The sequence below is a fragment of the Camelus ferus genome, chromosome 16 (assembly GCF_009834535.1).
Source record: "Camelus ferus isolate YT-003-E chromosome 16, BCGSAC_Cfer_1.0, whole genome shotgun sequence".
Classification (NCBI taxonomy): Eukaryota; Metazoa; Chordata; class Mammalia; order Artiodactyla; family Camelidae; genus Camelus; species Camelus ferus.
Window position 1 is genome coordinate 18,528,280 of NC_045711.1, and position 26,678 is coordinate 18,554,957.

General features: G+C 52.5%; 1 protein-coding gene across 4 annotated transcripts in view; it reads right to left on the minus strand.

Moving 5' to 3' along the window:
* PRPSAP2 (phosphoribosyl pyrophosphate synthetase associated protein 2) overlaps positions 1–22,534 on the minus strand; it is a 34,128-nt gene extending 11,594 nt beyond the window's left edge. Inside the window, exons 1-8 of one of the 4 annotated variants that reach the window (XM_032498969.1) lie at positions 22,391–22,525; positions 17,924–18,015; positions 17,530–17,680; positions 16,651–16,703; positions 14,471–14,537; positions 12,241–12,413; positions 10,129–10,244; positions 5,516–5,571 (exon numbers count right to left, since the gene is read on the minus strand). In XM_032498969.1, coding sequence (XP_032354860.1) covers positions 5,516–5,571; positions 10,129–10,244; positions 12,241–12,413; positions 14,471–14,537; positions 16,651–16,703; positions 17,530–17,648 — 584 coding nt within the window. In that variant the 5' untranslated portion in view covers positions 17,649–17,680; positions 17,924–18,015; positions 22,391–22,525. Of the gene's footprint in view, positions 1–5,515; positions 5,572–10,128; positions 10,245–12,240; positions 12,414–14,470; positions 14,538–16,650; positions 16,704–17,529; positions 17,681–17,923; positions 18,016–22,127; positions 22,332–22,390 lie in introns of those variants that run through there. The other 3 variants (XM_006175617.3, XM_032498971.1, XM_032498970.1) reach the window with 3 other exon arrangements.
* Between the last annotated feature and the right edge of the window lie 4,144 nt (positions 22,535–26,678).

A 26,678-nucleotide genomic window follows, 5' to 3' on the forward strand; every position in this document is an offset into this window, starting at 1 on the left:
TCCTGGGGGAAGCAACCGGTCCCATCGCTGAGTGTGATGCGAGCGGAGGGTTCCACAGGTGCCACTCTCGGGGTCAGGGAGCTCCCTTCCATTCCTGGCTGCCTAAAGCTATTACCAGGAGCAGAAACCGGACATTGTCAAGTGCTTTTTGAGTCGACTGAGATAATCATACGGTTTTTCTCTTTCAGTTTATGCCCAATGGTCCTGATGTACTAGCCTTTTTATGTATTGTTGGATTCAGTTTGCTAAAATGTTGCTTAGAATTTTCATATCTGTGTTCATGAGGAATCGTGATCTGTTGTTCTTTTCTTCTAATGTCTCTGCTCTGTCATCAGGGGAACGAATGCCTCACAAAATGAGCTGGGAAGTGTTCGCCCTTCTTCAATTTTCTGGAAGAGTTAACAGTACAACCAGCATCGTGTGCCCTTCTAAACGTCCACCGCAGGGGTCTTACTCTTCTTCCATCTCCAGGACCTAATGCAAGGTGAATGTTCAAGTGCTTACCGACCCAACAAGGTCTCCCAATGCCGGTTTTCAAAAATCAGAAATTCAAAGCAGGTCCTAACAGCTTATAAGAACAGCTGAAAATAAACAACAGCAAGGGCCACGGTCCCAGATGAGGCACTAGGCTGACCCGTCAGCACTGCCCGCACCAGACAGCAGCCAACGCATTTCACGCCACGGGAAGAAGGCGGGCGCCTGAAAACACCATGCCTGCTCCCAGCGTCCGGCTCCCAGCGGGGCAGGGCCTCGCCTCCACCAGGGCCCCTGTCTGCAGTGTCAGCAATTAGAGCAGAACAGCAAACTGATGCCGGAAATCTACTTCAAATTACTTTCTTACAAAGTTACATTGTGCCTCCCTCAGCAGAAAGCACGATGTCACTACGCAGTGCACACAGCTGCCTTCTGTGGTATTTAAAAAAAAAGCCCTCGAATGCACATAAAAGAAACACATACTGGGCTGGCCCTTCCTACGATGAATCCAGTTTATTGTCTCCGAGGAAAAGATAGTAAGACTTCACAGGAGCAGAACTGTACTGCACCATCTGATACAGAAAATGTACCCGTGTGTGTGTGTTTACTTAGAGGAAAGGGGGAATTAACGGAGGAAGAATATTTTAATTAAAACTGCTAAATACCCTGAGAGTTGAGATGTAGTATTTGCGTAACTTTAAATTCATCCTTTTAAAAAATTCAAAATTGTTGTCAAAGAAGTCCTCACAGAAAAACCTGCCCAGACAAACACCCACCCCAACCTCAACCTCATGGAGACGGGCACCCAGAGACCAGCTCCTCCTCCTGACTCAAGGCTGGCTTCGCAAACAAGGTCACCGTCGAAGCAAAGGCCGCTCAGGTACCCCCAGGAAAGCCTTTTTCCATCGGGAATCAGCAGAGATCCCCAGTTCCTAGAATCACGCTATTCCACCTCTACTGGCGTCTTGACAAGAACGCAGTCCTTCCCAGGTGAGCGCAGCCCTCGCCTGCACGCCAGCGCTAGCTTCTGGAGCCTTTATGTGACTGGACACGCAACCCGGATTCCCGACTCCGAAAACAACCAGGCTGTTTTCTGACAGTCACACTGCACTCCCTTACACACCAACAGTCACAGGACCCCCAAAGCACCTCAGCCTTGCTCCCGGCTGTGCAAGGATGGCGGCTGATTCACATCAGGGGCCAGAACGAGACACAGGGTCTCAGATTTCTTTTTCTATTCACTCAGCCATGCTGAGGAAACAATTCTAAACAACGCATTACAGCAAGCTGTTTCTTCTTAAAGCAACATTATATTCTCAGATGAGCCCTTTTCTTCAAAACAACAGCTCACTGTCCAAGGGCCCCACAACCACGGCCGCAGAGCCCGGGGCACTAACCACCACCCCTCCACCAGGCAGTGTCTGGGTTGGGAAACCCTCTCCGGAGCAGGTGACAAATCTGCCAGGGCGACAGCTCGGCGTCACCCGCGTTTCACCGCTGAGGAAACGGAGGCGTGGACCCCGGTTCTCACAGAGACTGGCTCAGCCCCAACCTGACTCCTGGTTCCACTGTCTTCCTGTGTGAAGGAAAACCCGGGCTGGGCCTACTCGTAAATCTAAGTGTAACAAGTGTCGGATTACTGACCTGAGTTCTGCTGGGCTAACTCATAAACCTAAGATAGTGAGTGTCAGTTTGCTGATTCCCTGCTCATGTTCTTTTCTGCTAGCCAGCTGGATTTTCAGAGACATATCTGGCCTTGGAACGTCGGTCTGCTGTCTCCCTGCCTCTGCTTGTGTGATAATGATGCTGCTAAAGCTGTTCCGTGCCTATTGGCCGAACACCCCAAGCTCGTAATTAACCCTGTAAAACCTCATGCGCACGTCTCGGAGGTGCTCCGAGCTTCGGAGCAGGAGCCCCTCTGAGCCCACCGGGGTAATAAACCTGAGTGCTCCTACCCTCCGAGTGGTGCTTGTTTCTTGGCTGGCCTGTCGTTTCCGTAACACCTGCTGCCTCAGGGTGTCTCTTAAATTAACTACAACGGTTTTCTAAGGTTAGGTACCAAATAAGAAAACTTGGAGGAAGCAGAAACAATCAGATCAAACATGGCATGTTGCGAAGCAAGAAAGTGCCACCCCAAGCTCCAACCCTGCAGGAACACGCAAATCAGGGCGTCAGAAGAGAAGAGCCCGCCCCTCAGCCGGGGGACACAGCCAGCCATGAAGCCGACTGCACCACGTCAGGTGCAGCTGCCCACAGGGCTCTCACAGCACCCTCAACGCGGGCAGCGAAAGGCCCAGCCGCAGCGACACTGTCTCGCTGTCCCGTCCCCCTCGCAGTGACTGTCCCCACCCTACAGCAGGGCTGTGTAACTCATGTGGGTTCCATCACAGGAGGCGGGCAGAGGCTGGACCCCCCACCCCACCCGATAACCTACCGCAGACAGGGCCACCAGCGGTCTTCCTGCTCACCCTCCAAGGAAGCGCCATCGCAAGTTTTATCCCCAGCAGCTGGCACGGCGCCCAGTGAGGGTGGCCTCACACGTGCAGTGAGTGAGGACTCGGAGGACGGGCAGGCTGGCCCTCGCTCACAGCCACTGGAGTGGAAAACACTCTAAGAGGTAATCAGTTGGGCCACCACCTTCCCGGAGACAGCACACGGCTGAATCACCCTGGCTCCGTCTCTGCCGTTTCTCCTCTCACCTGCGAGAGGGACCAGAGGAACAGGCGGTGTGGGTCCCCCATCTTTCTTCCCGCCTCGTCACCCCAGACTCGCAGCTGGGCCCAAAAACAGCCCCTCCTGCCGGAGGACCAAGATGGGCAGCCTCACAAACCAGGGGACTTCCAACAGAAACTGCCCTGCTCCAGCCAACCCACAGGCTTCTGGGGGCAAAAGAGCAGCTCAGGTCGGGGTACATTAAGCTCAGAGGTCCCTCAAAGTACACACAGATTCAGTGTATGACCCAGCAGCTTCACCTCAGGGCACACATCTGCGAGAAATGAAAATGCACGGCAACACAGATGTACAGGGCTGCTATTCCACGGCCAGCAGCTGGAAACAACCCGAATACCCGTGGATGGACGAATGGAGTAACAAGGCGCAGAACATCTGATACAATGGAGTATCATTCAGCCATAAAGACCGGTGGATTCCTGATCCACGCCACGATGCCAGGGACCTGCAAACACTGTGCTGAGTGGAAGAAGCCAGACACAAAGCCCACATGTGTATGATTCCTTTTACGAACCATCTAGAATAGGCAATTGCTCAGAGGCAGAAGCAGATTAGCAGCTGCCAGAGAACGGGGAGCGATCACTCAGCAAGGATGGGGTGTTCTTCTGGGGTGATGAGAAAGTCCTGGAACTGGAGAGAAGTGGTGGCTGCACAACACTGCGAACGTACTGAACGCCAGTGAACTGCATACTTTAAAACGGTTAACTGCGTGTTATGTGATTTTCAACTTCATTTTAACAAGTGTGTGTATCAGAGAAATGCAAATTACTAAACTGAAATTCAGCCTTTGCACAAATGTGTTGAAGGCTGTGTGAAACGTTTATATTCCCAAACAAGCCCTGGTGCACTACGACTTAACAAATGGACGACGCGAGACTGGCGGGACAGGGCTCCTGCAGGAAGCGCGGGCAGGCACAGCCTGGCTGCACCGGGAGGCGGGCTCCGAGGGCGCGGAAGCACATGGTCTTACCACGAACGCCAACTCCATCTACTTGCTACACTAAACGCTAGTCTTGCTTTGCAGTGGAAACCGCTCATCTGTGACACTGGTGACACTGGTAAATGGGCGGCTCACGACGCACCGGCTGCCCTTCGCCCCGATCCAACGCCCGTGGCCGAGGACGGCAGTAACTACCTGTCTTCCCCCCACCGGCCTCAGCGGCGATCCAGCCCACAGCAGAGGCTGAAGCTCAACTAGAGGAGGTTATTTTAAGAGCTTTCCTTAGGAAAAAGTCTCCATCCTACACTTGATTTTGACCTTTCCCTCCGCAGCGGAGTGGCATCCCCAGGCAACGTCAGTGCAGGCAGACCTCTTTACTGCGCTCCGTAGACACTGTGTTCTTACAAGCTGAAGGTTGGTGGCGACCCTGCCAGTCTCTCGGCGCCACTTTTCCAACAGCATTTGCTCAGTTGGTGTCTGTGTCACATCTTGGTAGTTCTCAGTACTTCAGACTTTTTCATTACTATTACATCCTTTATGGGGATCTGTAGCCGCTGATCTTTGAAGCAAGAAGATTATGTATGACTCACTGAGGGCTCTGATGATGGTCAACACTTTTTAGCAATAAAATACTTTTACACTAAGGTATGTATAATTGTTTTTAATACATAATGTCACCGCATACTTAGAAGACTACAGCACAGTGTAAACATAACTTTTACACCCACTGGCAACCTAATCTCCATGAGACCCTCTTTACCGCGACCCTGGCATTCCTGGAGCAGTCTGGACCCCAAGCACAGGGTCTCCGAGGCACGTCTGTGTGCGATGTCCTTTCAGCTCAAGTGCAAGCTGAAGTTCCAAACCACTGACCCATCAGTTACTGCCGGTTACACGTAACTCTCAGCGCTGCCTCGTCTGCACCCCTTAGGGTGTTTTAGTTTTGTAAACTGTCACCCTTTAACACATACCAATCAGTGGCCTCTTGGATGGATACAATCCTGTTAATAAATTACAGAGTTTCTGAACACAGGGCAGTGAATGACCTCGGAGTATGTTCATTGGTATTTTAAACACCAGATCTGAGGGCCTACACGCGGCAGCCAGCCTGGGAGGGAAGGGAGCCCTGGGCTGGGAGTCCCCAGACCTGGACCACTTTGGGCGAGAAACATGACTGTTAATCACAGACTGAGACTGAAGAAAGGGGACGAAAATAAATCATCACTTAATAAATGGAGTCAGCGGATAATCTTCTAAACCATCAGTCCACGGAATAAAAGGAAGGAGCACGTGGGAACCACTGAGACAGAGTCCAGAACATCTGGGAGTCACGGAGCTGGGCCGTGGGTGCAGCCCTGGGCCCCCACCTACCTCTTGGCTGAGGCTGGAGACTTGGCCACAATCACCGCGTTCCTGTAATCCGGGATCTGTGACAGAGCAGAGGTTGGGGATTACTGCCATGTCTCCGCAAGGCTACTCATGCCAACACCCCACGACCAACACAAGTGAGCGTTCCAACAGCGCAAGATGCCATCGGGCCACTTCAGCATCTTCCAAGGAGACAAAAAGTTCAAAGCAAATTTTGTCTTTGGAAAAAGAAATATTATCAAGGCGTGAATCTCCTGGACTTCTTTTAAGGAACTACTCGAGTAGGGCTAATCACAATCAGCTCAGGTCTGTGTGGCAGCAAATACTGACAGTCGTGTAAAGACATTTCCACAAAGCCAACAGGGAGCCCTCTCCTGACCCCCAGGTGCCGCAATTTCACGTGCAAGGGCGAGATCCACCCAGCCCGGATCCAGGGTTGCCGTCAGGTTCCAGACAGACAGCTGCAGGTCTCAGTCACAGCAGCACGAAGAAACGATCTGTTTCAGGAATCAGCTCAGTGCTGTTTTATGAAGATACTAAGAACCCCCAGCAAAACAACCAAAACGCCAGCCTACTTTGGAGTCTGTGCTGGTGACGAATGTGACTAAAGCCACACCCGTTACCAACTTCTGAGGGTTCAGAAGGCAGAGTTACTTTTAAACTGAGCAGTAGTTTGTTGTTTCTGATTTCATCTTGGCAATATGTTCAAATTATGTTCTTAAAATTTAATGACTTCATTAAATTATATTATTTCATTCAAATATATCCGTGTTGATTTTTTTCTCACAACTATTCTGGATCAATGAATTTTAATATACGCACCTAGTAACATCGAGCACCCGTACAACCCCTAGCACTAATGGGGAGCACTAAACAATCAAGTTAGCAAACAAAAAAAGACCTGCTATCTTAAAGAAGGCGCTATTGTCAGTGTATCTGGCATAACCACATCTCTGCATCTGCCTCGTCTATACACATAAAAAGCCTCATTTATCCAACAGTGTCGGGGAGGAAGTTTAAGGTAGCAAAAAATACTTTCATTTAAGCATTTTCCTTATTTTTGCTGGAAGTCTTTCTAAACTGTTTTATGTACTTGCCGCACCAAACATCATCAAACAGCCCCAAACCAGCCAAGAGGAAAAATAACTGAAGAAACAGTTAATAAAGAAAAGGAAACCTTGAAAGAAAGGACTCCTTAATCAAAACAAAACAAAACAAAAAAAAGGCCTGCCTTCTGCCTGGGAGTCTACGCGCGAAGAAAGAACAAGTGGTTATGAAGAACCAGAAAGAAGCCCAGAGGCTGGAGGGTGTCACAGTCCTGCTGGAGCCCAGCCGCTGGCTGGCTGCGGCAGAGGGGCCGCGGCCGAGAGCAGGCGGGGCCGGATCCAGCGCAGGACCCTCCCCGGCGCGGTCCGCGGTCCGCAGTCCACTGATGCGAACCTTGAGGGAACAAAACAGCTACACGGCACCCAGACTGGATCCTGGGCCTGGGCCGGCCCAGGGAAGCCGGTGCCCTCGGCGCTGTCAGGATGACCACACACAGCACCCGCCCTCACGGCCGCTGGGAACCTGACCCTCCTCCTTCACAGCTGAGACGATTACTCTTCTTACCAAGCGCAGGGGAAACACACCCCAGCCTGTGCAAGTCTGCCGACCAGGCTCCGCACAGCCCTGCCTGCACCCCTGGTTTTCCGTCTCTTGCCGCTTATCTTATTTCTGCAGTGACGAGAGGGGCTGATATAAAGACACCGAGAAGGATACAGGGGAAAAGCACTCAAGAACCAGAAACAGCATCACCCTGTAAGCTCCTGTTTAACCCTGCTGCGAGGGGAGGGGACGGTGTCTCTGCAGGCCCCGAAGCCGTACGCTGGGAGCCTCCCCTCTGTCGTTTCCTCAGGAACCCTGTGCAGACCAATGGCCACGAGGACTGTCACCACACACTTAGGCACTTCTTAAAAACTGGAAGCCAACACAACCTTGAAAAAGAGGAACAAATCTGGAGGACTCACAGGTGCCAATTTCAAAACTCCCTACAAGCCTTCAGTAACCAAACTGAGCGAGGTGCTGACATGAAAGACAGACACAGCAGACCAGTGAGGAGAGCGGGGAGTCCAGAAGCGCGTCCCTGCATCTGCGGTCAGTCGTTTTCTGTCAAGGGTTTCTTGACAAAGTCACTCAATGGGGGAAACAACAGTCTTTTCAACAATGGTGCTGGGAAAGCTAGGAATCACGCGCAGAAGAATGAAATCAGGCACCTACCTCAGTTCACGTACAAAGTTAACTCTGAGTGGATCAGCTTAAATGTCAGAGCCAAAGCTGCAAAACTCTCAGGAGAAAACACAGAGGTAAACCTTAGGAACCTGGGATTTGACAATGTTTTCTTAGATACGAACGCAAAAGCATGAGCAACAAAAGAAAAGGCAGATAAACTGGACTTCACTGAAGTTAAAATCCTTTGTGCCTCCAAGGACACTATAAACAAAGTGAAAAGATAAATTACGGGACAGAAGAGAGTATCTGCAAGTCACGCTGTCTCTAAGAGTCTACTGTCCAGTGTATATAAAGAACACTTCAAACGCCACAGAAAGATAACTCAGTTAAAAACTGGGCAAAGGATTTGAATAGACATTTATCCAAAGAAGACATACAAATGGCCAAAACACACATAAAAAAGATGTTCACCAGCATTAGGGAAGTTCAGTCAAAACCATCACGAGACACCACTTCACAACCAGTAAGATGGCTATACTAATAAAAAAAAAAAAACCCTAAAATAAAAGTTGGCAGGATGTGAAGATATCAGAAATCTCATACACTCCTCGATGGAATATATAACGGTACAGGCCCTCTGGAAAACAGTGCAGTAGTTCCTCAGAAAGTTAAACACAGAACCGCCATATGCCCAAGTAATTCCAGCCCTAAGAACACATTCAGGAAATGAAAAGTATGTCCACAGTGAAAACATACGTCCACTCTGAACCCCGCACACGGTGCTCACAGCAGCCAGAGGGCGGGGCCGCCCGGCGCCCAGCCCCGCGGCGGAGGCCGGCAGTGGCCAGCGGGCTGCTCCGCCATTGGGAGGAGCAGGGTCCTGACAGGCGCGGCGGCGCTGATGGGCCTAAAGGCACTAAGCCAAGTGAACGCAGCCAAACACAAAAGATTACATACAGCATGATTCCATTTATATAAAACGTCCAAGACAGGTAAGTCCGCAGAGAAAGAAAACAGATCAGCAGTTGCCACGGAAGGGGGGGTGATTATTCAAGAGTACGAGGTGTTCTTTGTGATGAAAAGTTCCAGAACTAGAGGGGACATCTGTACACCACTGCAAATACACAAAATACCAGACTTGCCTGTGTTACAATGTGTTTGTGTCAAAATTTTGTCAATTTCACCTCAATGAAAAAAATCTGAGTGTGTTTGTCAAGACCCCCTTAAAGGAAACAAAAAGGCCAGCAACAAGCTGGGAGAGTGAAACAAACACGAACGGCTGGAATCGAGAATCCAAAACGAAGGCCTGCAGCTCAGGAAGAGACCACCCACCACCCACCACACAACAGGCACCAGGCGCCTTTCAGAGGAGGCACTGTGAAGAGATGGCCACCATCCTGAGGCGTCAGGACACACCCGTCAAAGTAACGAGGGAGCAGTGCAGCCACGCAGCGGGCAAAAGCTCCAGACCCCGATCACATAAGCACGAAGCAAAGAAGGACTGGCTGGACAGCGAAATCCCTGCTGGTGGGGACAGGAGCCGGCAGGGCTGCTCTGGGAATGCTAAACCCAGTGATTCCACACCGGGTACACGACCAAGGCACGTGGCTTCCGTAGCACAGGAGACTCATTCAGGAGTGTGCACAGGACACTCACACAGCAGCCAAACCTTAAGAACAAGCCCGACAACAGCTGCACGAGGAGCGTCTCTCAGCAGTCAGAGCGGGTGAACCGGCACAGACACACGGTGAGTCTCACTAATGCAGCGCGAGCGGAAAGCTCCCAGATCACGTGGTTTGACTCCGTTTATAAAGCTAAACTTATTTACATATGTGTGTGTGTGTATAGTGTGTTTCTGTCTTTGAAATACATATATTTGTCACATGTACATATACACATACATGTGACAAAAAGAAACTGAGAGGAAGATGAAACAGTCAGGACAGAGGTCCCCTTGGCGGGAGGAGGCAGCGGGACAGGACAGGAAGGACCACATGGGTGAATGCAAGTTACCGCAATGATTCTTGCTGTCCTGCTGGGGGCAGGGTCACGGATGCTGACTACCACAGACGGACGGACAGAGAGAGAAGGCAGACAGACGGATACGAAAGAGGCCCACACAGGGACCAGTGACACAAGTGAGTTATCTGTCAGAATCACTAGTCCAATTCTAGGCACCTGAGGTCCAAAAGAAACAAAAGCAGTTTTAAAAGCTTGGCAGAAGAAACAAATTGCAGATTAAGGCTGTTAAAACACGCCAAATTACATTTATAAACTAAATTGTACTTTAAGCAGAACACGTTGTTTTATTTCTTCATGGACAGCCCAAGGAGGTGGAGATGCTAACCTTAAACAATGTTAAAACAGCTGTTAAACAAAAGTCACAGCAAGTCTGACCAGCTCACCTCTTCTTGAATATACTGTAGTAAGAAGGGGGACGCCCTTAAATTGTCAACAGGGATGTTGAAGAAGCCCTGGATTTCCTTCTGGTGCAAATCCATGGTGATGAGATGAGTGAGACCTGTGAAAACAAAGCAGACACTGACACAGATGGTTTCACAGCCAGCCGCACTGTATGAAATAAGTTCTATATAGAGCAAGATACGGTATGTAACAGATTACTATTAAAAGTCGCTCTCTCATCAAAACTCAGCCATCTTTATTTCTGAGGTTTTTTTAGTACAATGAGATTATAACAGAAAATATACATATTCACCTCTGCCCCGGCTCCCGACCCAGAGCTCCCACAGCCCCTGGGACGTCCTCGGGGGGGAGGGCGCCAGGGGCACCTCTTGTCCCCGTCTGCTCTCTGACCCGGTTCCTGACACACAGCCCCCGAGAGTCTCGTAAACTCCGCACCGATCAGAGCACCGGGAGCAGCTCCTGCTCTGGCGAGGCCACCCTGCATGGGCTCTCGGGTGGGGCTGGCGCTTCCAGGCTCCTCACCACCCCCTCTGCAGAGAGGGCACGGGCTGGACGTGGAGCTAACAGAGGGCCATGCCTTCGTGCGGAAGCCGCCGAGAAGTCCCAGCGCACGGGGGGCTTCCGGGCTGGTGATCAGGCCGGCGGCCCCGCCCCACACCCTGCCCGCCCCCAGGAGGCTCGTCTGATTCCTTATCCTGTCGTTTCTGAGCCAACCAGCGAACAGTAGGAACAGTTCCCCGAGTTCTGTGAGTGGTTCCAGCAAATGAATGGGACCCAAGGAGGAGGCTGTGGGACCCTCCCGACTGCCAGCCAACTGGTGAGGAGCATGGTACCAGCCTGGACTTGAGACTGGCATCTGAGGGGGCCGGGGGGGGCCATCTCACGGGATCTGATGCCACCTCCGGGTGGACGGGGTCAGGCCTGAGTTAAGATGCAGGACACACGGCTGGTGCCGTGCAGAAAGCCTCTACGCACTTGGAGGCAGAAGTGTCGGAAGTGAAGTGCTTCTGTGTGAGGAGTAAAGGAAACTCAAAGGAGGCGGTTTCCCTCCTCAGAAGGGAAGACTAGGTGGTTCTGCTTACACGGAGATGCGTGACTTTCACACCAATTTCAAGTCTTGAAACAGCCGAGATCGCAGTGACAGAGAAACGTCTCTGATGACCATCAGAGTGGCCTCCTCTCCCTGAAGTTCCGTCAGTAGGTGTGACAAAGCCGTATTAAGACAAATATACCGCCTTCAAATACTAGAACAAACTGCACAGGCCTGGAAGAACCTTCATCCCATTGACTCCTTAACAGATATTTGAAATGATCACCCGCAAAATACAAGGAAAATTCAACTGGAAATATTTTAAAAAGCAAAGCTTGCTGAAAAGAGCAGGAAAAGTGAGCCTCGGGGCCCCCCCAGAAGCAAGGCCAGAAGGGAAGGGCAGAGCTTCCTGGAAGGCTCGGAGGGTCCCCCCGGCCCCGGCCCTCCAGAGCTCTCAGCAGGCTGCGCTCCAGGCTGCTGGGGTTCTTTTTATCGAATTGTGTCTTGGTTTTGCCTTCTCTGAAATGCTACAGCAGAAAGCTTATTCTACACGAAGTGTCTGTGTTAAAACAGTGATACGAGGACTTTTTATTCTTTCCTCTGTGCAAATGCCCTGTGGTTCGTGCCTTCTGCAATCACACATGCACGCACACACGCAGGAACAGCTCTGAAGACTTAGAAACAAGGGGCAGACACTCAGGATGTCACCTGAAAACGCACAACACAAAACAATGTGTGTGGTTTGAAAGCTACACCACTCTGTCCTGGGAAAGGAAGAGGCCGGAATAAAAGTAGCCGCTGTGCTGGAGCAGGTCGTTCCAAACGCCTCCCCCTTAGAAGCAACTCAAGTATGGCTGTCACCTGTCACCGCAATGTAACTTCTCAAACAAGGAATTCAGGGACTGGGGACAGGGGAGCACCCGCTGCACTGTCTTCTCACCATAAATGGGCCGTCTTCAAGCTACACCACTGTTTTTACTCTGTTCAACCTTCTAATCTAGGTAAAACAATGTTCTGTAATTCCTAAGGTGAAGCTTGAACTCCCGACAGCCGCCATCCTCACCAGCTTTGCACATCATCGACGCCAGCAGCTTGGAGACGATGGAGCCGCGCTTCCGCATCTTGCACTGCTTGCTGTACGGGAAGTAGGGGATCACGCCGATGATGCTCTTGGCACAGGACGTCTTACACGCGTACACCATGATCAGCAGCTCCATGATGGTGCTGTTCACGTCCCTGGAACCCAAGAGGCAGGGCCCCAGCAGCGAACGTCAGTCACTGGGAACACCTCTCTGTCCCAGCAAAGGGTCGGGACACGCCACGCCCACCTCGACCAAGACGGGCTCCAGACACAAAGAGGGCAGATTCCTCCCTGCTCGGCCCCCATCCGCTCTGCCCACCTTCCCTCGCAGCCGATGACCCTACTTAATTTTCCACCAGTAAAAGCACTGGCAAGAGAGAGCCGCCCGCCCCCCACCACATGCACTCCACGAGCCTGCTGGCCCCGAGCCACCAGCTGGAGACCGAAGTTACTCTCCAGTTGGCCCTCCCCGCCACACGCTGATCCCCCCTCCGTGCCCCCCAGGACAGGGCTCTGCCGATTCTCTCTCTGGACACCATCACCAACGCCACCCCCCGCCGGGGCTCTTACCAGCAGCCTCTAACCACTGCTATTTCCCCCACTAACAATAGCTCAGCCCGCTTCCCCATTCCCTAAGCTCCTCGTGCAGCACGTCTCCAGAGCGCTGTCTACACCGGCTACCTCCAACTCATCTCTCATTCTCTCCCAAACACGCTGCAATCCAGGTCACCATGTGGCTGAAACCAACGGTCAATTCTCAGCCCCCCTCCGCGCCTCCCAGTGGTAGTGTCTTGCCGGGTGCTCGCCTCTGCTCCCTGACACCCCGACCACCCCCACTTCTCCACAGCTTCCTACCCTAACGCCCGTCCACCTGTCCTCCCCTCCGGTCTCCCCTCACCCAGAGCCCCCTGCAGGTTCATAGTTTCATCAGTGAGGGACACTCGGACAAATCGCCCCAGCCCAGGCTTCTTTTCTCAACTCTAGTCTGACGAATGCAACCGCTCCTGGACAATTCCACTTGAACGTCTGTTAAGACATCTCAAAACATACCCCAAACTGAAATGCTCTTTGCCCCTCACAGCCTGCTTCATCACAAAAGCTCTGCCCTCTCCGCTGACGGCAACACTACTCCCACACGCACTAAGCACAAACCCCAGAGGCATCCCTGCCCGTCCCCCAGCCAGAAAGTCGCAGCAGCGCCCCACTCCACTGCCACAGGGCGGCCGGGCCCCAGCCCCAGCCCCAGCCAGGCGCTGCTGACCACCCGCACCACCACCCTCCCCGCCCCTGGGCAGCCCCTCTGCCGTCCACCCTCCAGAGCATCCAGCGGATCTTACAGTCAAATCCCGCATTCTCTGCCCAGAGATGGTTTCCCACTCTGCTCTCGGCAGAAGCCCAAGGCCCTGCGGTGCTCCCGAGGCCCCCCCAGGGTCTGCCCTTCACCCCGACCCTCCCACCCCGCACTCCACTCCTCCCCCACGCCCCACCGCAATGCCAGGCCTTACGCCCACCTGAGCACCAGCTCAGAGATGTTCAAAACTCAGGTGAAAACACATGTGTTCCAAGTCTAAATTCTCCTGAAATTTGGCTCATCCACCCTTTCCTTGGTACGTACACACATAAACAATTTTAGCGATTCTGAGGGTCTCTAGGCTAAAAAGTGATGCCCTAACACAAACTGCCCCGAGCGGAACGCTCGTGCACGGAGGCGCTCAGGGCCGCCTGTGGACAGGGGCCATCTGACCACTGCACTGGGCACCCACACCTCTGCCGCACACCCTGCGGCACACACGGGGGTCGTGTCACAGACACACACACTGTCCTTCAGCCTCCTCGGCTCCTTTGACTCGCGCGACAAGACACTAACGGGTGATACTTAAATCACCTGCAGTCAAAGCTCCAAGAGCCCCGAGAAAGCCAGCCCCTCCTCCCGCCGCACTTTCTCTCTTTTGGAACCAGAAAGCCCCCCTGCAGGTTTCACGGAATTCTGGCTGCTGACGGCAGGTGTCAGGGCGCCGCCGTTAAGGGCCTGTGCCGACCCGCGGCCACTTCCGCCCGTGGAGGGTGCTGCATGTGTCACAAGTCAGCACCGAAAGACGCACCAACCTCCACCCTACCTCAGCTCCTCCTGCCCAGTGGACCCTTGTCGCCCTGAACGCCCGCGCTGCACGGGGACCAGAGAGCTCGGCGCTGCCGTGGGGCGGGCACCCACCTGGACACTGTCTGGATGATGAACACGTCCTTCCCCCTCACGGACTCTTGAATCTGTACTCTTGTTTCTGGCAGGAGAACGGGAAAACGGGAACAGGGAAGAAGGCACGTGGGTTTTAAAGATACACACAAAACATCTGCATCATTCGCAGAAGTTACGAAGTATGGAAACTGGAACTGTTACAGAACTCGCTGGGCTTTAACTGCTGCCGAGGACGACGAACATGCTGGGACTAGTCACACTTTTTACAGTACAGGACCTGCTCAGGAAGGAATTACACGTCTGTCTTGAAACAAGTAAATCGACCCTCCTCATTTCTTGTACAGAAACAGTGCTGGACCACTGAGCATCAAGTCTTCACGGGAAATTTTACACTCATCCATTCAAGAATTGACTAATTAATTAACAAGAAAGAACTTATTAGGCACAAACGTTACAATAACGTTGTGAAAATAAAGATAAACAAGGCCCAACCCCTACTCAGTACGCCTGTCATCAGCCACACGGAGACAGGCAGGTTCAGGAGCGAAGTTCTGCAAGACGACCTCTTCAAAAAGCCAACGTTGTGGGAAGGAAAAACAGGGTGAGCAGACTGTTCTAGGCTAGAAGAAGCTAAAGAGATACAAAAACACGTCACCTGAACCAAGAATCCTAGTGAAAAAAAACAAAACACAAAAAACACACCACAGCTATAAAAGGCTCTTCAGGACAACCAGGAAATCTGAACATAAACAGACGACAGAATTATCATCATTTATGTGACAGTGGGAGTGCACTGACGCGGGGGAAGTCCTCGCTTTCAGGAGAGGCAGGCCGCGCAATCAGGGGCGAAGTATCCTGGTGTCCACAGCTCACTTCCAAAGGGCCCCGCACACACGTTCCCAGAGCAAAGCACCCACTGCTGCATCCAGGTGGTAGACACTCACGTGGCTATTCGTTGCACTATTTCACTTTTTTTTTAGGTTGGAACATTTTCATTAAAGATGTCGGAAAAAGTAGAACATGAGTTTACAAAGGAATGTGGCATCATGGAAAGAAAACAAGTCAGGGAGATCTCGATTCGAACCCTGACTCTGCACTTCTGGAACCCTGGACCTAACGTCGTCCCTGGGCTCCATTCCCCAGCATCTGGTAACAGTAAGGAATCCATAATCGTCAGCTCCCTCCTTCCTCCCCAGCAGACACCAGAGACGCCCTCTCCCTCACTCGTGAGCCTGGCGGGTGGACCAGCCTCCTCCAGAGTGTGCCACCACGGCCCCCCAGCCCTCCCTCCTAGACTAGACACAGGACACCATCTGACTCCCTCCAGCAGTATAATCTTCTCCAAACATCCTGCAAATTTTCCTCAATTATACTTTTTTCCCACTGAAGCCACGTGGGAAAAGGATCCTGGGAGACGGGGAAGAGGAAGCAGTCGTGCAGAAATAAAGGGGGAAGAGCAAATCTGTGTCCTTCCGTCAAAGTGCCTTGTGGGTCTCTAACACACAGCTGACAAAATCCTACAGTAGAAAAGGGGAAGGAACAGTATCTCCTGAGCACCTACCTACTGCGTGCCAAGAACTGTGTCAGGCACACCAGGCCTCCCATTCACCCCTCAGAACAGCCCAATTATTTGCAGTCTGGAAAGGGGACAGGGCCCGACGAGGATCTGCTAGCTGACCCTGTGCGGGCCGTCCACCACGCCTGCCAGAATGATTTCAAACACCCACCCTTCCTACAGAAACTACACAGACACTCCTTACAACTTGGGGTGCTTATGCAACAACATAAATCAGTCAGCAAAAGCACCTCTGAACAGGATAGCGTGGCATCTAGCCCGCGGGGGAGGGACGCTGGGGTAAAGCACAACCGGCGTGCTACCGCGGCCACTTGGATGTACGCGCCCCGACTAGCGTGGCAGGTTCAACCGCCTGCTAGGCTGATGCTTCCCTCAGCTGACCAGCCGCCTCCTGCAGCCCCGCGGCCGTTCCTGGGGGAGGTCTGAGGACAGGCGCTTCAGCCCAGCCGTGACTTGCCCCGGGATGCTCTACCTAGCAGAGACACTGCTCTGGCCCACTCTGCCCACCCTCCTCTAACAGATGGACCCTGAGTCGGCCTGCTTCAGTGGTGGAGGATGAGGGACCGACCAGCACGGCATACGCCACAGAAAGACCCCCGCAGGTGCGGAGAGCCCCACTCACCTCTGTCTGGCTCCTGGTACACCTGCACTTTGCCCATCTCCACTCCCAGCCGCCTGCAGAGGAGAAAGAGAGAAAACACTGAGAAGGGAGTGGAACACACCCAACATCTTTACTATTAAGGATGACTTATCAATTGATAAAAACAAAACATTTTTAAAAACAGAAGTAATCCTATTATAAAATGTAAGGTGTGGTGGATGGAAAGCTGTCGGTAGCTCCCTTACCTGACCTTCACCCCAACCCTGGGCCTGAGCAGGTGCTCCCTGCCCTCCAGCCACGTCCCTGCTGCTCCCTCTGCCCACCCCGGACATTCCCTCTGATTAAGGTTTCTCAATTCACATTCCACCCTGTGGTTGCAAGACACCTGAGCACCGGCTCCAAGCAGCCGGCCCAGCCCTCACCAGTCCTTCCAGGCTCTTCTTCAGAAGCCATCCTGCTTGTTTTGTTGACCTGCTTCTTGTCCAGCTCCCCCACCAAGCCCAAGAAGAAAGGACCCTGACCAGCTTGTTCACTGTTAACCCCAATATCCAGACCAAGGTCTAGAACCATACTTACTTAATAAATAACTAAATTATGCTTTACTATAATCTACAAACACTTGCGGATAGGACACACACTTACTTCACTGCTCTGTATTCTCAGAGACTCCTACACACAGGCAGCGCCCAGCACCGCCTGGCACTCAGCAGGCACGCAGAGAAGGTCTGCTGAGCCGTGTGCAGGAGTGATAGCAGCTTAGAGGCCAGCCCTGGATACACAGGTGACCTGCAAATTAACTCTAAAACATCTGCTTCCAAATCTGACAGCCAGCGCTAACCCGACGAGCAAACTTAAACCCCACACAATGAGCACGGACGTTGGTGGTGTGACTGCACTCACTCGGCGATTTTCTTGGAAAGCTCCATGCACGAGGAGTTAGAATTTGCTGAGAACAGCACCAGGCCGCCTTTGGTTACGTTCATCTTGGCTTCTAATTCAGGTGACGCCACACAAAACATCAAAACCTTCTTGGTTTTCCAATTCTCAGAGCCTAGAAGGATACACAATACGTTAAGAACTGCTGTACGGTACCCAACACGCCTGAACAGATACTCTGAAGTAACAAATGACTTAAGCTGAAGGAAGTTAGTTTTTGCCACAATGGAGACTTTTCTATTAAACATGTACATGAACAAACAGAAAGTCTACTTGGATTTCACGGTTCCAAGTTTATGGAAAGATGGCACCATATAACTTAGTTTTCATGACCACTGGGAACAAATGATAAACTTACAAGAAAGGCGGAGCTGAAGAGCTCAGTGTTTTAGTGTTTGCTGCTTAAAGTCAATTACGACAACCTCCTCTTAGGCTCTGACAAAATTCCTCCTGGATTAACACACAGAAAAATGGCAGAGCCATTAGCAAGGACCAGGCTGACTGTTCCTTAAACAATGACTGAACAACCCATCCACGCCCAGCTCTTCCTGTGGGGCCTGTTTACCACAGAGCCTCCCCCTGGCCTTGCAGCTCCTCTGAGATGCCCTGGGTCAAGTCTACACCTGACCTTCTCATCTGCACTTTCCTCAACTGGAACACGAGGTTGACCAGATAATGACGACCTTGAAGAAAAGGGAGTCAGCCACCCAGCGGACTGGGAGCAGGGCACAAACAGGAGGACCCTGGCTCAGAGGCACCAGAGATGAGGCTCTGCTCCCACAGGCCCTCAGCGTCTCCCACCTTCCCCTCTCGGGCTGTGTCCTCATCACGAAAGGGAGGCTGGGGACTGGATGCAGGAGCAACTCCAGCAGGCCTGAGGGATGGAGGCACTTTCCCAGTGAGCCCAGGGCATCTGTCCCTGCACGCCCACTCAGGGTGACCCTGGGAAGGCCAAGGCAGGGGGCAGAAGGCTGGAGCCGAGCAGCTCTTTTCTGTTATTCTTAAATTTTAGTTACACAATAAACAAATTCACCCTCCTTGTAAAACACTGAAACATGAGCGTCTAGCCTAAAATCACCAGCTGCAGTCCCAGGCTCCTCCCACCCTCCTCCCTCAAGCAATGGCTCCTGCCACGTGATGGAGACACCACAGGCTCCACACATTCACACGGGTGGTCCCCATGAAAAACGTGCACACGAATACATTTCTAACACAAAAAGGGGTCATCGTACAAATCCATCGGTAATCCGTTTTCTTGTTAATTAGACTTTGATGACCCAGGTAGAAAGCATGGATCTATCCTGTCCTTTAAACTGCTGCCAGCATGCGCTGGTGCGGACATGCCACGCTGAGTGGGTAACCAGCCCAAACAGCGTCCTCGTGCACATGTGTCTGCAATCGAGAGGGAGCCAGTGGGTCCTGGGCTGGTGTGACTCACAGTCCCACAAGCACACTTCCGGGGCATTCCATAATGGGAAATGTGGGCCATCACAATGGACTTGGCCTAAAGACTATGAATTACAAACAGAAACGTATGCACAACTGACCAAAGCCCTAAGGAGACCCAGGAGGACCATGGGTGCGCACCGTGGAAAGTGGCTTTGGAGAGGGATCAGCACAGTACAGCCCACAGGCCTGTAAGTAAAACTGTACTGGAACACAGCCATGCTGCCTACAAGTTGTCTATGGATGCAAGGGCAGATTTAAGTATGGGTGGAGAAGCCCTCGGCAGAAAGAGTGCCCACCCAGCTTTACAGCACACGTGGGGGGGCCAGCTCGAACAAGGAGAGAAGGAACATTCCACCATCCACAGTCAGAACTCAAGGAGATCCGAGGTGCGTTCCAACACCGTCTCTCAAGCAACCTATGTCTGTGTTTAGGAAGAGGGTACAGGTCTGGAAAAGGAAACTGCCACGGAAATAAAATTCATTCCCCTGTAGTTGTAAACACGGACTTTGGAGTCAAACCCAGAGTTGTACCTCAGCTCCTACTTCCCCAACCTCACTGCAAGGCCTTGCAGAAATGAACCCCTCACAGCCTCAATCCCTCATCTGCATGACTGTGAACACTGCCCTTGCAGGCCGCTGTAAAACTGGTTCCTGTGCAGACTTAACAGTGTCCCACATACAGGACATGCTTGGTAAACAGAAGTTTCCATCAGTCAGCTTCTAATGTTCCAGTTATCGACCCAACAAGGCTGGTAACACGCATGCCGTGGCCATTTTTACATGTCCAGCCTTCAGCAAGAAGCTGCTTAAAGTACAACAGTGCTCTTGAGAGGACCTGGAACCCTGAAAATGAAGGTATCTGAAAGGCAGGAAGCAGTCTTGGAAGCAGCTCAGTCCATCTATAGGACTCCGGCCAAGAAGCCACTCCAGACACCTGAGCAGCCACAGGACCTGAGGCCCACATGCTGAGGGCCCACCCATTCCAAATTCTTCCCCAGAACACACAGCGATCCCTCTCCTGGCAGCCTCCACCTCCTGGTCCTTGCCCTTCCCTTGAAGATTTGAGGGAAATCTCAAACTCCTCTCCCACAGGCAGGCCTCCAGCTCCCTCAACATGGCTCTCTTGAGATAGTCCCCGGAGCCTTTCCCTAATGATCACGGTTTAAACGTCCTTCTTTGCTGCCTGCGTTCTCTGGGGCTCCAGCCTCAGCTGCCAGGTTTTAAGTGTGGACACCTGACCCGGGACCACACGCAAAGTGGCGCAGGTGGGGAGTCCGCCTGGAAAGGGCTGGCGGTTCAGGCACGTCCTGTGACTACCCACTTCACAAGCCGGCCCAACCTAGCGGCCGTCGCTAGTTTTGGTTCTCCTTTTCCTACCGGAAATTCAAGTTGTGCTTTACCCAGCTTCACGAGGACTGAGTTTTAAAGACTGTACTCAGGAACATGAAAATCACCAGGATGGGCTGGCAGAAGACGCGCCTGTACGAGGCTGCGGAGTGAAACGCAGCGGGAAGAGAGCACTTCTGCTTTCTCCCCCTGAACTGCAGCTGCTCCTGTGTTTCTCCTAATCTCACACCAGAATGTGTGAGGATTGCAGCACATATGAAAACACACCCTTTGCAGGGAATCTCAGCACTTTACAAAAAGCTAACCATCCTCCTCTGAATGAGACCGCGAGCTGCTTAGTCTGCTGGGTGAAACCACCCTGAAAGGCCACTTGCTTGGGAAGGGCCAGCAGTCATTTCAAAGCCACTCGTCCACATTTCAGGTGAGGAAGGCCTGCACTGAAGTGTGTTCTTTCCCTCTAAAGCGTCTGCTGTGTGAACACCTTCTGTCTAAAGATAGCCGGAGGCGGACACGGTTTGCCTTCCATGGTTACCGGCTACGAGGCCTTGCGCAGGTCACTGGGCCATGGCCTTCTGCTTCCGGACACCAGAGATGGACACTTGATAAAAACAGCTTCCCCCACCAGAATTCACGGTCTAGGACAGCAGAGAATTTTTTTTCACTATTACTTTCTTTGCTGTAAATCCAGTGCATAGAGCAGCACCTGGCAGAGGCAGAGGCTCAACAAATGCTTGTGAAATAACAAATGTTCACTGAATAAAGCCTGCCTCTCTGAGTTGAAAGCAGTTTGCAAACTAAAAGGCATCATCAAGTGTAAAGAACTATTGTTTTCATTAGTGATGTACCTCACTCAAAGCAAACGTGCTTTTTGGGGGACAGTATTAAAGACAATCAGGACAAAACCTAAATGGAATTAATCCTCCATGCCTCTGTGACCCCAGGCACCATGCTGTCTCTCCATCAGAACGTTTTCTTTTCTTGAGGCTAATACACCATTTTCTGAATGCTCTGAATTCTTACGGCAACTCAACTAAGCAGGTACTAGTCGGTGACCCCTTTCCGACATGTGAAGTGAGCGTGGCCGTGAAGACACTTCCTCCAGGCAGCATGCCTCAAAGCAGCAGGCGCCAGCTCAGCTTCAGCCTGACTTGCTACAAAGCAGGTACCCCAACAGAGAGTGCTGAGCTCCGCAGGCACGGGGACAGAACCCGACAAATACCCAGATTTTGAAAAACACGCCTTGTTTGGAGAACGAGTTAGATCAAGTGCCAAAGAAAGAGCACATAACTTTGACTCAGTGTCCTCCCTTTGGAGACTTTCTCCTAAGGAAAGAAAGAAAAAGCTCCATGAAGGTCACTGCATGGTCTTTTTGAAGACGAGAAACGCTGAGCATATGGCAAATTTACATAACGGGATAATTAAGTGCAAATCTGAATGTACAGCCACCATAATGAAAACGGTAAACATCCGAGACTACACGCAGAAATGCTGCCGTTAAGTGAGCAGGAGCAGAGCTGCATCGCCTCCAACTAAGACCGGGAAAAAATGGTACAGAAATAACGGAAAGGAACAGAACAAGAAGGGAATCATTGCGCGCGGTTCAGTAACTGTGCGGGAATGACTTGCATCTGTGCATCTCAAGTTGTTAAGCATTAGAAATCACACGTCCTCACGCCCCAAATCTCCACTCCGCGTTTCTTATTCCTCACAAAAGCCGAACACCCACACCGCGCCGACACCAGCAAAAGGGGGAAAAGCCCTTCTCACCCGTGTGCTCTCCGGAGGGGACCACTCAAAAGGGGGGCAACGCCGACACGTCCAGGCGGCCGCTCGGCCTCCGCGGGCCGAGGGCCGGGACGGCGAGGCCCGGCACGGGAGGGCGGCCGGGAGGCTGTACCTCCGCCGCGGCCGCGCGTCCCGGGCCCGGCTGGGCCCGGCCGGGCCCGGCCGAGCCCCCGCCCCTGCACCTGCGCCCCGCAGCCCCGGCCCGCCGGGCCGCGCCGCCGCTGTCCCGGCTCCCGCCCGCCTACCTGGCCCCGACCCCAGCCCCGGCCCCGCCGCAGCCTCGGCTGCCGAAGGAAGAAAGCGCCGCTCCCCAGGCGGCGTCTCCAGGAGCAAAATGGCGACTCGGGGAAGGAGAACGGCGTCCGCGACGACTGCGAGGCCTGGGGGCGGGGCGGGGCCGCTATGGGGCAGGGCCGTCACGTGGGGGCGGGGACGCGTGCGGGGCGGGGCTGAGGGTGGGGCCCAGCTGAGGGGCGGGACAGGGGGGTGGGGCTGGACCTCGAGGCCCCAGGAACGCCCTTTGCCCCAGCACGTGAGACGGAGTGTGGACCATGATGTTCGGAATTAGTGTCCGGGTTCAAGTCTTTACTGGCCTGTAACCTTGAGCAAAGTCACTTCACCTCTCTGGGCCTCGAATTCCTCATCTGAAAAGGGAGGTGATAGTTGCACCTGCTTCAGGGGTTGCAGTGAGGATTGAGTGAGGTAACACCTGCAGAGCTGGTAGCATAGTTCCTGGCGTAGAGCAAACGCTCAGGTGTTATATCGTTTATTTGCTTTGTTGCCCTTCTTTCATTTTGAAGGAAGGAAATGGTGCTTTTGGTATCCACTGCCAGGATTCCTTACAATGTAATTGTGTTTACCCTTTACATATATATATTGCCCTTTATTTATATAATATAATACAAAAATAATATGACAATAGCAAACAAGTGTGGAGCACTGACCGCATGTCAGGCCAAGTTCTCTTAAGTGTTTACCATATATCAACCGTAATTTATTCAATCCTCACAGGAGTATGAGTAGGTGTTACTATCTCCACTTTAATAATTGTGGGAACTGAGGCACTGAATTAAGTAACCTGCCCCGTGGCAAACAAACAGTGGACAAGAATTTCAAGCCAAGCGGCCTGGCGCCTGTACCTCACGGCAGCTCCAGGTCTGCCCTGGATTTTCCACTAGAAGAAGGCATGAAATTGTCGGAGGTTGTGCAGCCAGCTGGAACCAGCCAGTCCTCAGGGTCAAACCTCTTAACTTAGTGTGGAATACAAGCATCTTAACTTATGAATTAGAAATTAATTATAAAATACTTTCTGAAATGGAGTCGTTTGAGACATTTCCTTTGCCTGACAGCTTTACAAGGCCGTATCTCTGCAAAGAGGAAGGCCTGTGAGCCCACAGATGGGTTGATGGATGGAAAATTACTAAGAGGAAACATCTGGGGTAAGGAGTAAGCATTCTGGCTAAACAAGATTTTTGCTGAAGGCAGGTGAGGGTGAGCAGGCACCACTCAGGGGCAGTGAAGGCTGAGGAATTTGGTCAGATATCCTAGGTGATCAGATATCAAAGGTGGGAAGGTCTGGCCAAACTAACTTAGCAAGAGTCTTGCTAAAATTGGGCTCTTGGAGGACATGCCCAAGGACAGGATCAAGCCAGGCTCGGGGGGCCTAAGTAAAGTTTGGTCAAGGAGAGAAGCTTTGCCAACAATCTTCCACTGGATCCGTATTTTTAAACACTAGCTATAAAGAATATTTTGGGGACAGTGGAGGAAACTGGGAGATAGACTGCGTGTGAGGTGGTATTTCAGAATTTAGAATTTTCTTGCATGTGATATAATATCTTTTTGGTTGTGTAGGATATCCTTATTTTTGAGAGAAGCATGCCTAACAATGTCGAGGTGAAAAATCACACCAGACCACAGCAGTGGGTTTTGGGTTCGGGCTGACGATCAAACTCACCATAAACAACACTCACCTAGCACCTAACTGATTTAGAAAGGATGTAGAACAGGAAACACAGCAGCAGCTTCACTGAGACACAGAGCACTTCATGCAGCTCTCCACGTCGCTCCTCACTGCATACGGGGCAGGTTCTAGTCGCTTCTAATAAGTTCAGCAAAGAGAAGCCACTGGCTCCCGTTCCCGGCTAGCCACATGGTGCTGTGGAGATAAGGGGCCATGTGTGTTCATCACCTCAGCTGCAGCCCATATGTAAGTTAGGCCAGGATAACCCCAATAGCCAAGGACAGCAGGCTGAGGGGCGGGCTTGGGCCAGCTTAACAGCTCACACAGGTCCTGCAGGAACCCCACGTATGTGTGGATGGAAAGTCACTCTCGAGGCTGGAGGAGGGACTCCCAGTTCAGCTGTGAAATCTCTCTCCCGAGTCACGATGTCTGCGACGCCTTTTTAAGTGGTTTGACAAAACAGTTAATGTAGTACGACAGAAGGTAACACCCGTTGAATTGTTTCAAAGCTTTGTTAACCAAGCAGGACCCTGGTGGGGGGGGGGGGCTTGCAGAGTCAAACCTCTCCCCTCCTCTGCTGCAGCTCCTCTCTGAAGCACCCAGATAATAGTATCTTATGTAAATTTCCTGAGTTTTTCAGACGCTCAAAACCACCACCAAAGGGAAGAAATTAGCTACTTGACAATCGAGGGCACACTGCCCTCAGACCTTCTGGTGCCTGGGGGTTGATGGTGTTGATGGTCCTGTTACCTCCACATCAACCAATCAGAAGATTGTGCACAAGCTGATCACATACCTTGCGACTTGCCCTCCCTCACTTGGCCTTTACGTATGTTCAGGGTTTTCTTAGGCATGAGCCACACCATCCTCCTTGCTCGGCCCTGCAATGAAACTTTCTCTGCTCCAAACTTCGATGTTTCAGTTTGTTTCTCCTCGTGGTGTGGGGGGCACACGAACTTGCCTTCGGTAACAGCTTGAGTGGTGGAAAATTGTATTACAGGAAATCGGAAAAAAAAAAAAAAACAAAACCTAAAATGGAGGAATTCACCTCTTGCTTTCATTTCCTGTGTGGTTTACCGGTTAGTTAATTCTGTCTAACTCTCCTAGCTCTCAGGTCACAGCACAAGTCTCTCCTCTTGCATCACCTGACCGCAGGATCCATCGCTCCCACCAACCCAATTGCTCACTCTGCTGGAGGCATGAGCTGTCGGGCCCTTTCTGTTCCCTTCCTTCAGTTGCAGGGCACAGGGGGAAAAAATGAAACTTTTCCACATAACCAAGCAGTCCTAGAGTCCACATCAGGCAAGCTTGGAGCCAGAGATCAAAGCATGAAGGCCAGGCCCTTTTCCCGGGCTCCATCACCGGCCCTTCCTCCTGCGCAGACGCGTCGCCAGGTGGCAGCCTCCAGCTCCCGGAAGTCTCCCTCCGGAGGGACTGTAGCAGCCTCTGTCCCAGCATGCCCAGCGAAAGTCCCGAGGCTCGCTCTGATTGGCCAGGCTCAGTCACATGCCCGCCACCGGAACCAATCACTCAGGCCGTGGAATGTCGGCCCTGATTGGCCTGCCCGAGTCACGTGCTCCACACCTGGCGCTGCGTGAGTGAGCAGGCGCCGACCTGGAGAAGTGGCCGAGGCGGAGACTCTGGGGCCGGGGTGGGGGCAGCTGCGAGAGGCGAGAGCGGAGAGGGACGAGCTTGGTTGTTGACCTGGTCCAACCCACTTCAGAGGACATCTGGGTCCGAGCCGGTTCTGAGTGATTCTACATCCTCTGAGTCCCCAGAGTGGTTTTCTGGACCCTGAAAGGCTGGACTGACTGGCTGGACTTTTTCCCCGGAAAGTTCTCGTTAACCCGCTTCCCTCCGCCTTGTCGGGAGCCCGCCCCGGCCGGCGTGGTAGTTCACAGGGCGGCCACCAGGTGGCGGTGGAGAGGCGAGCAGCCGCCCCCAGGCTCCTCGGCTTGGGTTTTTCTCTGTAACTTCACAGCGAGGCGTGCACTATAAATGGAAGAGGGCCTCTAGGCGTTCAGATGCATGCATCCTCGCAGACGGAACGCACCTGTGAGGCCGTTGTCGGCCTCGGGAGACGGGCCCGGGCCCCTCGTGCCCTTCCCGGCCGCTCGGCCCGCCCCGCTCTCCGGACGCCCAGCCGGGTGGTTTCCGTGCCCGTGCCCGTGCCCGCGTCCGCGCCCTCGTGTCTGCCGTGCTTCCGCGGGGACACAGCCCGTCCTCGGGGCGCCGCGGTCCCGCGCGGGTTTGCTGGGCGCCTGGGCGATTTCCGGCCTGGACCATCCTGCACAGGGCCGCTGGCAGCCTTTCACGGGTTCCGAGGACACCCACTAGTGCGGTTGCGGGCCGGAGATTGTATAAAACTTTTAGCATTAGCAGGTACCGACCGCCACGCCCTTTCCTACACAATTGATTTACGCTCCCCGACAGTTCCAGCTGCACTGGGGATTTTCTTTTTTTTCTTTTCTTTTTTTAACGGAGGTGCTGGGGATTGAACCCAGGACCTCATGCATGTTAAGCATTCTGCGCTACCACTGAGCTACGCCCTCCCCTTTGCACTGGGCATTTTC